The sequence below is a fragment of the Carcharodon carcharias genome, chromosome 15 (genome assembly GCF_017639515.1).
Source record: "Carcharodon carcharias isolate sCarCar2 chromosome 15, sCarCar2.pri, whole genome shotgun sequence".
In the NCBI taxonomy this organism is placed as follows: Eukaryota; Metazoa; Chordata; class Chondrichthyes; order Lamniformes; family Lamnidae; genus Carcharodon; species Carcharodon carcharias.
In genome coordinates, this window is record NC_054481.1 from 97,074,197 (window position 1) to 97,088,959 (window position 14,763).

General features: G+C 43.8%; 1 protein-coding gene across 1 annotated transcript in view; it reads right to left on the reverse strand.

The window, feature by feature from the left end:
• Positions 1–14,763, reverse strand: part of disp3 (dispatched RND transporter family member 3) — a 753,445-nt gene that overhangs the window by 48,456 nt on the left and 690,226 nt on the right. The window contains exon 24 of the mRNA XM_041207440.1: positions 9,020–9,165. Within this exon, the coding sequence (XP_041063374.1) occupies positions 9,020–9,165 (146 nt within the window). The remainder of the gene's footprint in view (positions 1–9,019; positions 9,166–14,763) is intronic.

The following is a 14,763-nucleotide window of genomic DNA, read 5'->3' on the forward strand; positions in this document are numbered from 1 at the left end:
TTTAGTGCTGTTATTTCTTAGTAGATTGGGCGAATTATATTTAGTGTGGTAGCTGAAGAAGAACTGTTCCTGTACCTGTGGTTGATAGCAAGTGCAATCTGTGGTGACTTTTATATGGTTCATTTACGGTTGCTAACCTTATAGAATGGCCCTGCAGTCTCCAGGAATGGAAAACTAATCTCCAGGACATTGCTGTGAGCAACCTGGGAGTGAAATATTAGGAGCATTAAAAAAACTTGTTTTATTCCCCATTTTCTTTGAAAGCTTTAATTTCTTAGTCATAAAAATAGTTGACATGGGAAGAAAGGCTGTTTGACTGAATGTCATTAATCAGAGATCTTTAAAATTATAGAAGATTTTGATAGAGTAGATACAGAATATTCCCACTTGTAGAAAGAACAAAACTAGAAACCATCAATATAAGATAGTCACCAAGAAATCAAATTAGGAGTTCAGAAGAAATTTCTTTACCCAACGAGTGGTGAGACTATGGAACTCGCTACCATAGGGAGTGGACAAGGCAAATAGTATAGATGAATTTAAAGGAAGCAAATAAGGCAGAAAGAAATACAAAGTTCTGTGATAGTTAAGGCGAGGAAGGATGGCAAGAAGCTCGAGTGGAGCATAAATCCCAGTGTGGACTGGTTGGGCTGAAAGGCCTCTTTTAATGCTATATATTCTATATAATTCTATGTAATGGGGTAACGAGTATTCTGATCAGGTTTCAATTGGAGTGAGAAGGCGAGACATCTTGGGGATGGTTGTATTAGGCAACTAATGGCGGGAATCATGGCTGTGGGAGGGTTGAAGGTGAGACATCATGTGATGAAAGTTTCAGGAACATATCCAGCCAGTGTTAACAACACTATGTTTAGCCAGAATCAATTAAAGCAGGAGTGTGTCCTCCAGAATTACCTATAAACTTAAATGTTGTGACTAATCATTCACTGCCCACAGAAAGCAGCTTTTTACAATTAAATGTGTTATGTGTAATGAACAGCCAGGAAGCATACAAATTGAATCAGGAAACTAATCAAACATAAAATTAGCAGGAACGGGAAAGGGATTAAAGCGTGGCTTGCTTCAAAGATCATGGCTAATGGATTCACAAGATTAAATCACTGGGACAGTGCTTGAAAAGTTTTAGGTATGTAAATGTATGGTATTAAATGTTTCAGTAATTAATTGGTAAGCAGTGTATGGATGTGAATAAGCATCAACTTGGAGTTTTGATTCCATGATAAAAAAGGATGCAGCCTGTTCAATAGTAATGTGAAGGACCATGGTTTTGGTCAGGTGATCCTGTTTCTTTGAGAAGGAGAACTATACAGTTTGGAAACAAAAATGTAATTAGACCTCCATTACATGCTGTTCTGATCTAGCAGTTGGGAGGTTAAGGATAGTACAGGACCATTTATCCTGTTAGTGCACTCCCCTTTTTCCCATAACCTGTTTTTGCTTGGCATTGCATATTGGTACCCAAATGCTTCCCACCTAATGCTGCTTTATATATGGCTGACCCACTGAATTGAAGTCAGTATGAATAATGTGTGTGTAAGTTTATATATATAAATCAGTAGTGCCATGTTGGAACAGGGGAATATTCAACACCATGAGCCTGCTCAATCATTGAATTAGATAATGGCTGATCTGTTTCTTAACTCCAACCAACCACCTTGGTTTCATTACCCTTAATACGCTTGCCTAACAAATATCTGTCAAATTGGTTTTAAAATGTGCAATTGACCTAGTCTCAACAAATGTTTTTGGCGAGGATGGAGTTCCAGATTTCCACTACTTCTTGCATCAGGAAGTGCTTCCTGACATCTTTCCTGATCAGCCTAGCTCTAATTTTAAGTTTGATAGCTTAGAACTGGAATATTGCTGAAAAGAGAGACTTGTTGTTGAAGCTTTTCATCTTGCACTTTTCATGACAAATACAAGAATGCCAAATTTCAAACAATCACAACAATTTATATTACAGGAGAAAAGATTGCTGATTGGTTGGCAAGTCAGGTCTGCTTGGCCGAGGCGTTGCTGTGGAGGAAGTAACAGGGAACGATAGGCACCCAAGCTCCCAGGTAATTCAAAAAAGATGCAAGGCTTGAACATATTCCTTTTGTATGTAGAAAATGGGTCCATATGAACGTATGTCACTTCTAGCAAGTGTAAATGAGCCACTTTATGAGCTTGACTAGTTACCTTAAATTGGTTAAATTTGTCCCCTGCCCAATCATGGAATCACATCTAATAGCAGGTATTTTGTTTTGAGTTTGGCAAGCACAGGGTAATTGAGTACGGTCTGTACTCTGCCAATTACGAACAAACGAAGGAACATGGTGTTTGATTCGCAACCGAAGGAATATGCTGTTTGATTCAATCAGCCAATTGCATTTGTGTGAAAAACTTCGGCAGCATGTCTCTCTTTTCAGCAATAATTTAAAGTTTATGAGCTCTTGGTTCTGGAATCCCCACTAGATGAAAGAAGTCCACATCTTCTGGTCTCAGGATTGTCGGAGACTGGACATATGACCCAAGATGTGCGTCGGGACCTTGAGGAAGTCTTGGTACACTGTCCTCTGTGTCAGTTCCCTTGTTCCCCGGGACCCTCCACAAAAGTCTCTGACTCTGAGCTAAAATTGGAGACTATGAATAATTTTGTGGTACTTAGCTGAATAGTTACCCAGGAAATGTTGGGCAGAAAAATCCTAGTCTAATTCCTGGGTAACTACAGAACTGACCCCCAAATCATTCACACTGAACCCCCTGACTTCCTCCTTGATTCCCCCCCACTCCCCCAACTATCCCCTGACCACCCGACTACCCCCCAACCAGGCCTGACTACACCCAGCACCCGACTGAGCCCCCAACCTGACCTGACTAGTCCTGACCTGACTACCATCCCGACCCACCTGTCATCTCAGCCATCTGCCACCTCACCCACTTGCCACCCAACCCATTTGTCCCCTGCACACCTCCCTCCCTGCACAGCTTCCTCCCTACCTGCCTACCATCCTACCCATCTGCCACATCACCCAGCATTCATCCTTCCCACCTGCCACCCTACCAACCTACCACCTTGTCCACTTGCCACCCTACCCTTATACACCTGCCATCTCACCACCTACCACTCTACTCGCCTGACCAACTTACCTCACCCAGCTTATTCACTTACCTCATCCATCTACCCACCCTACTCATTCACTCACTCATCCACTCAGCTATACACTAACATTCACTCTGGACATTTAACCTTTGCCATATGGCAGCTGGTGCTATAAAATAGGAAATGTCTTGTTTACCCCCGACTCTAGAGTGTTGTGATGGAGTTCTCTGAAGGATGCTGCGCTCTGCATTTCTGGAGAAGCTGGGATCAGTAGACTTGGCAAGAAATACGGAGTGGAACCGGGACGTGGAAAAGTTTGAGTGGGTCAGCTCCATGTAAGATCCAGACCATAGTTTCTTTCTCCTCCATCAACTTCTTTAATTATCTTAAAAATCTGTTGGTTGGATCTCTTGGGAAAAAAAAAATCTCATTCATTCCTTCTGATTGTTGCCCTATTTTGCCATGTTTGTTTGTTTGTGTTACTAAAATATTTAGTAGTTTCCTGGTGTCTTTAATATTTCTCCCTGAGCACATGCTCAAAAAAGGATAAACTGCTCATGTATGGCACTGCTGTATGTGGGGTCTTGCCATGGACAAATGACTGGTGTTTGCCTACATAGCAAACTGCTACTACACTTCAATGTATTTCATTGGAAGTGAAACAAATCAGCACTTTCTCAGAAATCTCCGATGTAATGGTAAGCTCACTTCTTTAGTTCACTGAAAACAATTGCCTCTGTAATGGAGGCAAATCAAATATTCAGGTCTTGCTGAAGAATATACTTTGAAATTATATATGAATGCAACTGTAGACTGTCAGCTTTAGCATGGTTCCTGGTCATATTATGTTTATTTAGTTTTTACCCAAGTTCTTCTTGGTTTGCTGAAGAAAACTGTCTTGTGCAGCAGATGGCATCAGAGATTTAAAGAAAGCCTCACCTACTGCAACTAATGTCAACTTTCCTCTGGTGCACAACATTTTGGGTTCCTAGTTTGGAGAGACTCCTTTGGAAAACTAATTCCCTGATCTGCTTCAGATGCAGTGATGGCTGTTGATTTGCAGGAAATGACATCCCACAACAAACCATACATCAGTTATAATGTGCTGCAACTTTTGCATAAGAAGTCCCAGGATCTGTGAAACTGTTGGCTCTTGAGTGAATGTGGCAATAACAAATCGCTTGCCGTAGGCAGTGGGTGGAATTGTCCCAGATTTGCGGTAGCAGGTGTGAAAAAAGTCATTTTACCCGCCGGCTGCGATGGCAGATTTTCGCGCCGTATCGAATTAATAGTGCATTCACCGAAAACTCTCTGGATCGCTGGCAGGCAAGCTCAGATTTGCCCGCCACAACGTGACCTCAGTGCTTCCTCACTCCAGACACCATATTTAAAGCGCATCAGAGCGCAGCCTACTTTATGTCTTCAGACCAGGACTGCTCCAGGTGACAGATGGCCCAGAAAGCAAAGAAGATGGCAGCTCCCAAATTTAGTGGCGTCACTCTGGGGTGCCTACTGGACACGGTGGAAGGCCGCCGTGATGTCCTCTGCACCCACTCTAGCCACAGGAGGTTCACAAAGTCACCAGTCCAGCCTGGGAGGTGGCGGCAGCGGTGATCAGTGCGGGAGCACAGAGGAGGTCAGCCATCCAGTGCAGGAAGAGGATGAATGCTCTCTTTCGTTCTATCAGGGTAAGTCAACCACCTCATCACTCTCAACTCACACTCACAAACTTATCACACATCCACAGGGATCTCACACCTCAAGGGACAACACCACTAACTCTCACGTACATCCTCACGTCTCCATCAGGCTCATATTCTCTGGAGCTCACATTCGCATCCCGCCCATGGCTCTGCTCACCACACAAATATTCCAATTAGTGCCATGTGTCCTGCTCACGCTCTCTCCATCTGTTTTCATGCAGGAGAAGCTGGCTCAGAACAGCAGGGAGTGGTCCCATTCCAGGGGTGGAATGGCCTACTAATTATGTCCACTTTGGTTCACAGGGAGCTCTGCCAAGTAACCAATGCCCTCAGCCAGCCAGTCCCTCAGCTCCAACCAAGTCCTCATCTCCAGCCAAGAGGACACCTCCTCCACTGAAGTGCTGGAAATAAGCAGCCTCAAAGACCCATCAAAGCGCTTGCCCTCCGCCAGCGCAGAGACACTCACCTTGGTAGGACCTAGATCTGGAGCAGGCTTGCATTCACAATCTGGTGGTCATCGCACGGACATGTGTCTGCAACAGGAGGAGGCAGGTTCAGCTGAGCTATCCAACACTGGGAGGACTGCTGGGGAAGAAGCATCCGTGAGGTCCGGGTCAGATGACAAGCCTCTAAATTTGGCCTTCCAACTCATTATGGAGAGGCAGCAGAAGGCGGGGGAACATCATGCAGGGCTGTTGGAAGTCCTCGACAGAGTGGCACGCGAGTCAGAGGTGTGCATCCACTGCTCTCTGATGAAGTGGTGCCCACATGTGCGCTCATGGAGGTCTCCATGGGAAGGATGGCAGACACCATGAAGACCCTGGTCCAGCAGAAGACGGAGATATGTGTAGACCTGCACTCCTTCATGGTAGCCATGGGTGAGTTCCTGCAGTAGCAATGAGATATGTATAGGGGGCACCTTAACATCCCTCTAGGTGCTCCTTCCCCTGAAGGAGTCGGACCGGGCCCTCAGGCACCTGAAGGGAGCAGAGGCAGCAGCTTTGGGTCATCCACTTAAGAATCTCAGAGGCTGTCCACTCCCTCTGAGTCCCACACATTGCCTGTGACCCCAATAACCCTGTCCTCTGTCACCATAGAGGGAGCAGCTAGCCCACAGGAGGACAGCCAGAGCAAGCCAGAGCCCTCAAGACCTCGGCTCTCCAGAGGATGCATGCCAAAGCTATCAGAGGCAACAGGGCCAAATATTGCACAAGCTATCTCCACCCCTGCTGCAGATGTCAGGGCAGCACCTAGAAGAAGTGGTAGGCTAGAAAAGTTAAGAAATTCTGATCACACGCGGGTGCAAGATGAACACATTTTGTCACTTTATAATCTGAAAATATGTTCAGTTTCACTGAAAAATGTGTAATGTTGTCTTTCAGCCTCATTGACAGGCTTTGCGAGTCCTCCCACTCCATGCCCCTGCACCAGCAGTTCAGCTGTATGCAGCTGGACCACGAGTGATTCTAGATGGAGAAGCATGTGTGTGGCAGTGCCTTTTGGAACTTCATTTAAGCACTCTCCCACGTATGCAGAACCTTCACCATCACACTCATCTTATTGTGCTGAGCATTTTCATTGCTGCCTGCTGGGGTTCCCTTTCAGTTGTCCATCTGAGCTGACCTGCATCTCGCCCACCCATAGATCACACTCCCATGCAACACCTGTGCCTGTCCAACATGAGGCTCTGCTCACTTTTGATTTCAGCGATATGGTAGCTGTTATGTTTATTGTCAGCTCCCCTGTCCTTTCCCCACCCCCAGTCACCCACGTTCTTTCCTCCATCACTGTCGATCCCCCTGCATCACCTTCCACCTTCCCACCGTCATCTACCAACCCAAATCCTTGTCCTTCCAGGATGTCCAGGTGAACGTGCACGTTCCCTACCTTTCTGAGAATCCCACCCCCATCCAGATTGACCTCCCTGACATCTTCCTTTCAACCCCCAGGGTCCGTCTGCCTCCGAGTTTCCACCAACCACTCTTACTGTCTCTTCTACTGCTACCCACGCACCCATCCTACTGGCTCCCTCATATTCATCATTCCCTCCTACCACACCCACCCTCAGTTCGCTCCCTAGGAGGCAGTCATTCACTTCACAGACCCCTCCCTTGCACGTTCATTTGGACATCCCCCCTTTACTCCCTCAACTCTTACGCTGTCCTCTACCCAGACAGCTTCCCCCCTCCGAACACCTTCCCCCCCTCAGAACTCCTTCACCCCCCCGAACTCCTTCCCCTCCCCTGAACTCCTTCCCCTCCCCTGAACTCCTTCCCTAAGACCTTCCTCTCCCTTACACCTATCTCCCCATTTGCTGTATTCTCCCTTTTATACCCTCCTCACCGCCGTACTCCCTCCTCCCCCTCCCAACCTAAACCTTCCCTGACACCTTTGTCCCCCCCACCTCCAACATTCACTCACCCCCGGTACATCTTCCTCTCCCAGACAAACCTAGATCTTCCCCTGCCCCCCACCCCCCCACTACATCTTCCTTTCCCTCTCACAGCTAGACAGCTAGATCTTCCACTCTCCCCCTCACCAATCATCCATAGCAGCCCATGGCCAAGACCATGATGTTCCGAAGCAGACCCACAGAGACTTCCCACCTTCTGATAGCTGCTTCACAGTGGAGCCAATTCCATGAGAATCCACCCAGCATGCGATGCATGTGTTCCTCCAGGATTCAGTAGCTGTAGGGCTCCAGCATCTTCTTCTCCTCAGATGTCCGCAATCTGAGCAAGGCCCGAACAGTAAGTCCCGACTTCTGAACATCACACTTGTCCAGATGTGTTCTGGGCCGGCGTATTTTCCCACCGGTGTAATGGTTAATCGGGCATGGGGCAGGAGGCGATTCCGATCGGGCCTTACTTTGCCTCCCATTACTGGGATGTAAATTGGGTTCATGCAGGCCTCCAGAGGGATTCGTGTTCCACCATCCGGGATCAGATGATCCCGCTGTGCTTTCATGCCAGCGTGAAACCAATTTCTGCCACTCACACCGAAATGTACCCCTCCCACCACCCGTCACGACGCCCATGCCAACTGGGCCGGATGATTCTGCCGATTGTTCTTGCTGGTTTCCACTTGCGGTGGGAAGGTACTGAGATGAGATTTCCTGAGCAACAGATTGTGAGAACTAAAATCTAAAGGGAAGACACCCAATGACCGCACACATACAAATTTCAACAAGGGAAATGGATGACCATCAGAAGCAATAATCTTTGCTGATTTCCCTTTTGCTAGCACAGAGATGCTAAGGTTAATGGTAGCACATTTCAATGGCTAAATATCGATTGGCATAGGTAGAGACCTATGCTTTACTGTGACTGAAACTTCAGGAACAGGAGAAGGGAAACTTTAACTTACGAAAAAAGTAAATCTGGCAAAGCTTTATTCAGACAAAAAGTTAATGGACATAGGGTTAGAAATACCTTTAGGGTATTAAGAGTTTGGCTTGAGATCCAATGATCCCTGTAAAAAACCTAGGTCTTTACAATGGAAAGGCAATCAATCCAATGGTTAATTGGGAACAGAGGAATCAAAGAAAACACCTTACTTTGAGGTCTCACTGGTCCTGCTCTCCAAAGTCAGAGCAGCATTGTACTGTCCATAGCTGCTTTGGACAGGGGCTGTTGATGTTCTCTTGCAGATATTGGGCAGCGTATTCTCGCCACAGAAATCATTCTGCTCCTGGGATTTATGATTAGGTCCTGGCTTGGATCGAGGGTGGGCAGCAGTCCTACTCTGCTGCACTTCAGACAGAAAGGCCCACCCAGGAACTTCCACAGTATCACAGAATTGTTACAGTGTAGAATGAGGCCATTTGGCCCCTCGTGTCTGCACTGGCTCTCTGAACATTTTAATTTAGTGCCAATCTCCTGCCTTATAACCCTGCACATTATTTAAATAGAGACAATCATCCAATGCCTTCTTGAATGCCTCAGTTGAACCTGCCTCCACCACACTTCCAGGCAGTGCATTTCAAACCCTAAATACTTGCCACTAAAAACATGGCAGCTAGTCATTTCTTGTTTATGCAGCATTGGTTAAAAGTGGTTGGTGGAAGACAGCTCTTGTGTTTTCCTGCAAAAAAAGCCATTGCAAAGCATTCACCTCAAAAAGGCAACTTGTTTTGCATGAAGCGCTTTGAGACATTTCAAGAATGTGATCATGGTGCTAATAAATTTCTTTATATTCTTTCAATGCTTACAGACTCAAAAGCCATTGATATCCACTGGACTTTCCCTTCTTTCACTCCAACAGCACCATGGGAAAGTTGTCCAGGAAGTAAGTTGGGCTCCGGGATGCTCTTGCACTCTGGATGTAACATTTGCAGGAAGGTTGAAACGCTGTACCCTAGGAGACAAGAAGAACTCAATATCACATACAAGCCTTCACAAGTTGACAGCTGACATATCATGGAAAAAAAGTACAGCAGCCAAGTGCAGGCTAGATGCTTTGCTTCACTAGCCATTCTCATTGCATAAATTAAAATGGAGGCTGGCTAGCCAATGCTTCAGTTGTTAAATGCACTGTAAACAAACCATAGAGATATGGACTATTCCAGATTTATATCCTTGTCTGAGAAGAGTTTACTGAACTCAATGAGGGAGCCACATTGCTGGGGGATTGTGGGAAGGGAGTGGGGTGTGGTGGCAGCTACAGTTGGTCTCAGCGATTCCTTGGCTATGAACATATGAGCAACAACAGTCAAGAAATTACACTCTGGTTCATCCAGCCTGTCCTACATAATTGTGCTAGTTTATGTATCACAATATATACAGTCTCCGTTTCACCTGAAACCATGTGATTCCCTGAGAAAAGCAAAGAAATTGATACAAACCCAGGCTAATTTGTGGGGAAGTCAAGGAAAATTCCTGTCTGATCCCCAAATCACCACACCCTTCAGCCAGGTGATTGGAATTAGTTCAGGAGGTTACTCTGGTCCTGGCACTTCTATGCAGTACCTACCTTTTATACAAAGGGAGAATAAACACAGTCAGAACTCAAATTAATCCTTGTTACCCAATTGGATGATTCTTGACAGTTAGTTAAACAGCCTTTTTCCATCTATAATATTTCTATAATCATTGAACTTAACTTTTCAAAGAAAATAAAAATAAAATTTTGAAAAAATAATTCCTGGGTTGCTTGCAGCAGTGTCCTGGAGATTAATCTTTAATTCCCAGCGACTCCAGCACACTCCTAGAGGGTTGGCAACCCTACTTGGGTGGAATACTAGAGGGCAGCATGAACTCATTAAACAGTACTCTAATGTGATTTAAAGACTTCAGGAGAGGGAACTAGAAGGAATTAGTATAGAAAATAATTGACAATTATCAATTTTGTTGTCAGAAAACATTAAGTAGCTTTTTGAATCCTGCTTCCTGTTTATTTCGGATTTATTGCATATCTGTAACTATGGTACACACGTTCACCATCCCCATCTCCACACCAAAAAAATGAGCCAAGGATGTAGAGGGCTCATTATAATTTGATACTGAAAAGAAAACTGTTCGCAACAACCTCAGAAATTGAGATGCCAACCTTTGATAAAATAGAATATCTATAAGGGGAATAAAGCCTCAAAAATGCATTTCTGTCACACTATAGCTCTTGTAAGAACCATGCATGAGGCTGAATAATTTATGCTAGGTTTACAGACAGAAAAGAGTATTCATGTGGTCCTGTGTCATACTATATAAAAATTATCTCAAAGAAAAGCAGGGGTGGTCTCCTTGTATCCTGGCCAATATTTATCCCTCAATAAACGTAACTAAAAATAGCTTATTTGATTATCACATTATTGTTTGTGGGGGGCCTTGCTGTGTGCAAATTGGCTGCTTTGTTTCCTAGATTAAGCAATTCAAAAGTAATTATTTGGTTATAAAATGCTTTCGGATATCCTGAGGTTGTGAAAGGTACTACTGTATATACTTGTGTAAAAGTCAAATTTTTGAAATTAATTTTTTAGGCCAAAAGTCACGGAGTACATGGGTAATGTTTCTGAGGGTTTGGCATGTGTGCTTGATTTGACCCTAAAAAAGCTTGTCACAATGGAATAAAGTAAAAACAAACAACACTAAAGAATTCATATTAATTCGTTAGAGTTTATTTATATTATAATATTATGAACTGTATGCTACTTTTTCTTTATTCTTTGATGGGATGTGGGCATCACTGGCAAGGCCAGCTTTTGTTGCCCACCCCTAATTGCTCTTGAATGGAGAGATTTACTCGGCCATTTGAGAGGGCAGTCACCTAAATTGCTGTGGTCTGGAGTCATGTGTAGGTCAGACCAGGTTAGGATGGCAGATTTCCTTCCCTAAAGGGCATTAGTGAACCAGATGGGTTTTTACAACAATCGATGATAATTTCATGGTCACCATTACTGAGACTAGGTTTCAGTTTTAGATTTTATTGGATTTAAATTCCACCAACTGCCATGGTGGGATTTGAACCTGTGTCCCCACAGCATTACCCTAGGTCTCTGAATAAGTAGTCCAGTGTCATTACCACTACAGCACCATCTCCTCAACACAACATAAATATATACCATAATGAATTAACTACAACATTTCACATTAAAATCCTTTGAAATCACTCTGATCACTACCTGAATCATCGGACAATTTGTCCCATTAGCCCCGTAGCATAACATCATCAAATTGATTTTCTTCATCTTCATCAGTGGTAGTACCAGTAAGATCAGCATCATCATTCCACAAGTAATCGTCTTCAGTGACATCAAGTGCATTTGATATTCTGCATTTTGGAAATTATTTTTTGACAATATTGGGATCACATTCATTTCATGCATCTGTGAGCCATTGACACAATGTTACTAGTGAGAGTGCTCACGTATTTCTGCCTTTAGTGAAAGTGTTTTTGCCTACTAACATTCATTTATTCCACATATTTTGGATACGGTCCTTAAGAGGTTTATTTATACACAAATCCAAGGGTTGAAAAACACTCCTAAGACCGCTGTGAATAATTGCCACGTCAGTGTTGGTTGATCTCACATCATGGACTATATTGTCGTCAAGGTGGGATTTGAACACGTCCCTGATGAGCAAACTTTTTTCTTTGCATAGTCCTCCTGATCTCAAATTCCACACTTCAGTGATTAATTTCTTGCAACTCCCTATATCCATCCAGACTTTCTTATGAACATGGACGACAACACCTTTCTGAAATTTCTTTTTGGCGAGAGCTTTGCATTTGAAAATTACCAAGATGGAACACCGTGAACCGTATCTTCTCATGACCAGATGTCTTTACAAGGATGGCTTTTTTCACCAATTTTGATAATGGTCTTGCTTACTGGCATGTCAAAGTTCATTCATGTTTCATCCATATTTCTAATGCAGGACAATCAATATGTATTTTTTTCTTGATGTCAGATGACAAAACAATGGAATTTGATGATTTGATCATCGAGCTCAGGTGGCAAAAGCTGTGAAACTTTTGCTTTTTGATGGAGTACTAAATTTCATGAAGCTTGTGCACCACCTGACACTGGCCTTGAATTCTGGAATATCACCTTTCTTCGCTTCTCTGAGTGCGTGTAGTCAGATGGCTCTGCGGTTGATAATATTATCATTTTGTTGATGTTCTTTAACCCATTCTGCCACTTTGTTCTCCAGTTTAAATTGAGTTGTGTACTTGTTATTTGTGGTAATCTGAGATGCAATACACCTTTAAGAGAATGTGAGCAGATTGACCAGATGACTGTATTGCCCAACTGCTGTGTAGTGCGGGCTACAATGTTAATCAGTAATTTAGAATAGGGTCTGGTTGGAGAAGCAGACATGTTAGTGCTCTGCTGCTTGTGTTAATAAACAGCACGTGCTTCATCTTACATTGGTCTCTGCATCTGCAGTATCTTGTTTACCAACTCACTCGCCATTAGATAGGTGTGCAACCATATTCGCTGAGCAAAGTGACCCAACAGAGAAGGAACATAACAACTGGCGATGAGGCAAAACACAACCTGTCAATGACACCAAAGGAAGCCGCAGAAATTCAACAGAGGTAAATATGCCATAAGGCAATTGTTAGTATAGCCTTCATTACAGTCGTCGAAGTTATCACCCTCCAGTATGTCACAGTTTGGCTATATCAAACCATTTGATCAGACCACCAATGACTGGTCACATTATATTGAACGCCTCATGTTCTTCTTTTTGGTCAACAACATATCGGCAGAGGAAAAGAGGTGAGCGATCCTCTTACTGACATGTGGCAATAAAACATACGGCTTAATTCGTAGTCTAATGGCACCCAACGCCTCAGATTCCAAAACCTCTGATGAGTTAGGAAATCTTGTGAAAGCTGTTTTTAGCCGAAACCTTCTGTAACAATGCAGTGTTTTAAATTTAATTCGAGGTGTTGCACCCCTGGAGTGACAGTCACTTGTCATTTAGCAGCCGTAAAACTACTGACAGATCACTGCAAGTTTGGGACATCAATTAATGACATGTTAAGGGACCAATTAGTATGTGAGGGTAATGAAGACGTCATTCAAAAAAGGATGTTGTAAGAAACAAATTTAGACTTCAGTAAGGTGCTGGAGTTGGCACTCGCAATGGAGGGTGCAGTCAGGGATTCAGAAGCAATCGAGGGAGCACAAATTGGCACCCTCCTTCGCATTGGGAGGGAAGCACTGGTTAGAAATTAGAAGTGGAAGTGGAAGTGCTGTGCTCCGTGGAAAGGCGGGAAACAGCCACCATTAACAGAACAGCAAAAAGCAATGGTTTAACAGAGAAAACCCACAATAATAATGGCACAAATGGAACCAGGCAGCCTGCAAGCGAATGACAATTTAAAAGAATCAAATGTTTCTACTGCCATCATAATGGACACATTATGCAATATTGTGAAGACAGATTAAGACAAAACTTTAAGCAAAAAGGTAGAAATCGTGAAATCCACATAATAGTGGAACCACATGAAACAGAGTCAGATATCTACTCACTTCACAACTTAAAAATGGGTAAAACAGAGCCAAATGGAGGTGGATACAGGGGCATCCACGACAGTTATAGGGGAACATATGTTCAAATATTGGAATGGAGGAGACCACTCATTAAATCTGGAAAATTCAGATGCTAAATTAAAGACGTATACTGGTGAAGACATATGAGTGAGAGGTATACGCAAGATTCCAGGTACACTATGGAAATCCACCTGTTAATTTATCCCTGAGACTGGTAGTAGGGGAGGGTCCAAGTCTACTTGGTCGGAACTAGCTTAAAGAAATAAAGTTGGAGTGGACCAAGATTTTTCAACTCAGAACAAAAGACCTGCAAGAATTATTACAGAAATTTGCCTCTGTCTTCAGGGAAGAGCTTGGGAAGATTCAAGGGTCCAGGCTAAAATCCATGTGGATCCTGGGGCAATCCCCAGATTCTTGAAAGCAAGGCCAGTCCCATATACATTACAAGAAAAAGTTGATATTGATTTAGATAGGCTGGAAAGGTTGGGAGTCTAACAACCTGTACAATTTTCCGAATAGGCAGTACCCACAGTTCCAGTACTAAAGCTTGACCAGAATGTGCGAATCTGCGGGGACTACAAGTTGACCGTTAACAAAGTGGCCAGACTTGAGAGGCATCCTGTTCCGAAAATTGATGCATTGTACTCCAAGCTGGCAGGGGGAACAGCATATACGAAGCTCGACATGAGCCACGCTTACCAGCAAGTCGAGCTAGAAAAGGCCTCTTGGGATTTTGTAACTATCAACATACATAGGGGGTTATACCAATATACCAGATTACCCTTCAGAGCCTCATAGGCTTGTGTCATTTTCCAATGGACAATGGAAAATTTACTTCAAGGTTTGCCCCATGTTGTAGTTTATCTCAATGATGTTCTAGTAACAGGACTAACTGATGAAGAACATCTGGCTAACCTGGAGGAGGTATTGAAGCATTTCTGACAAGCTGGAGT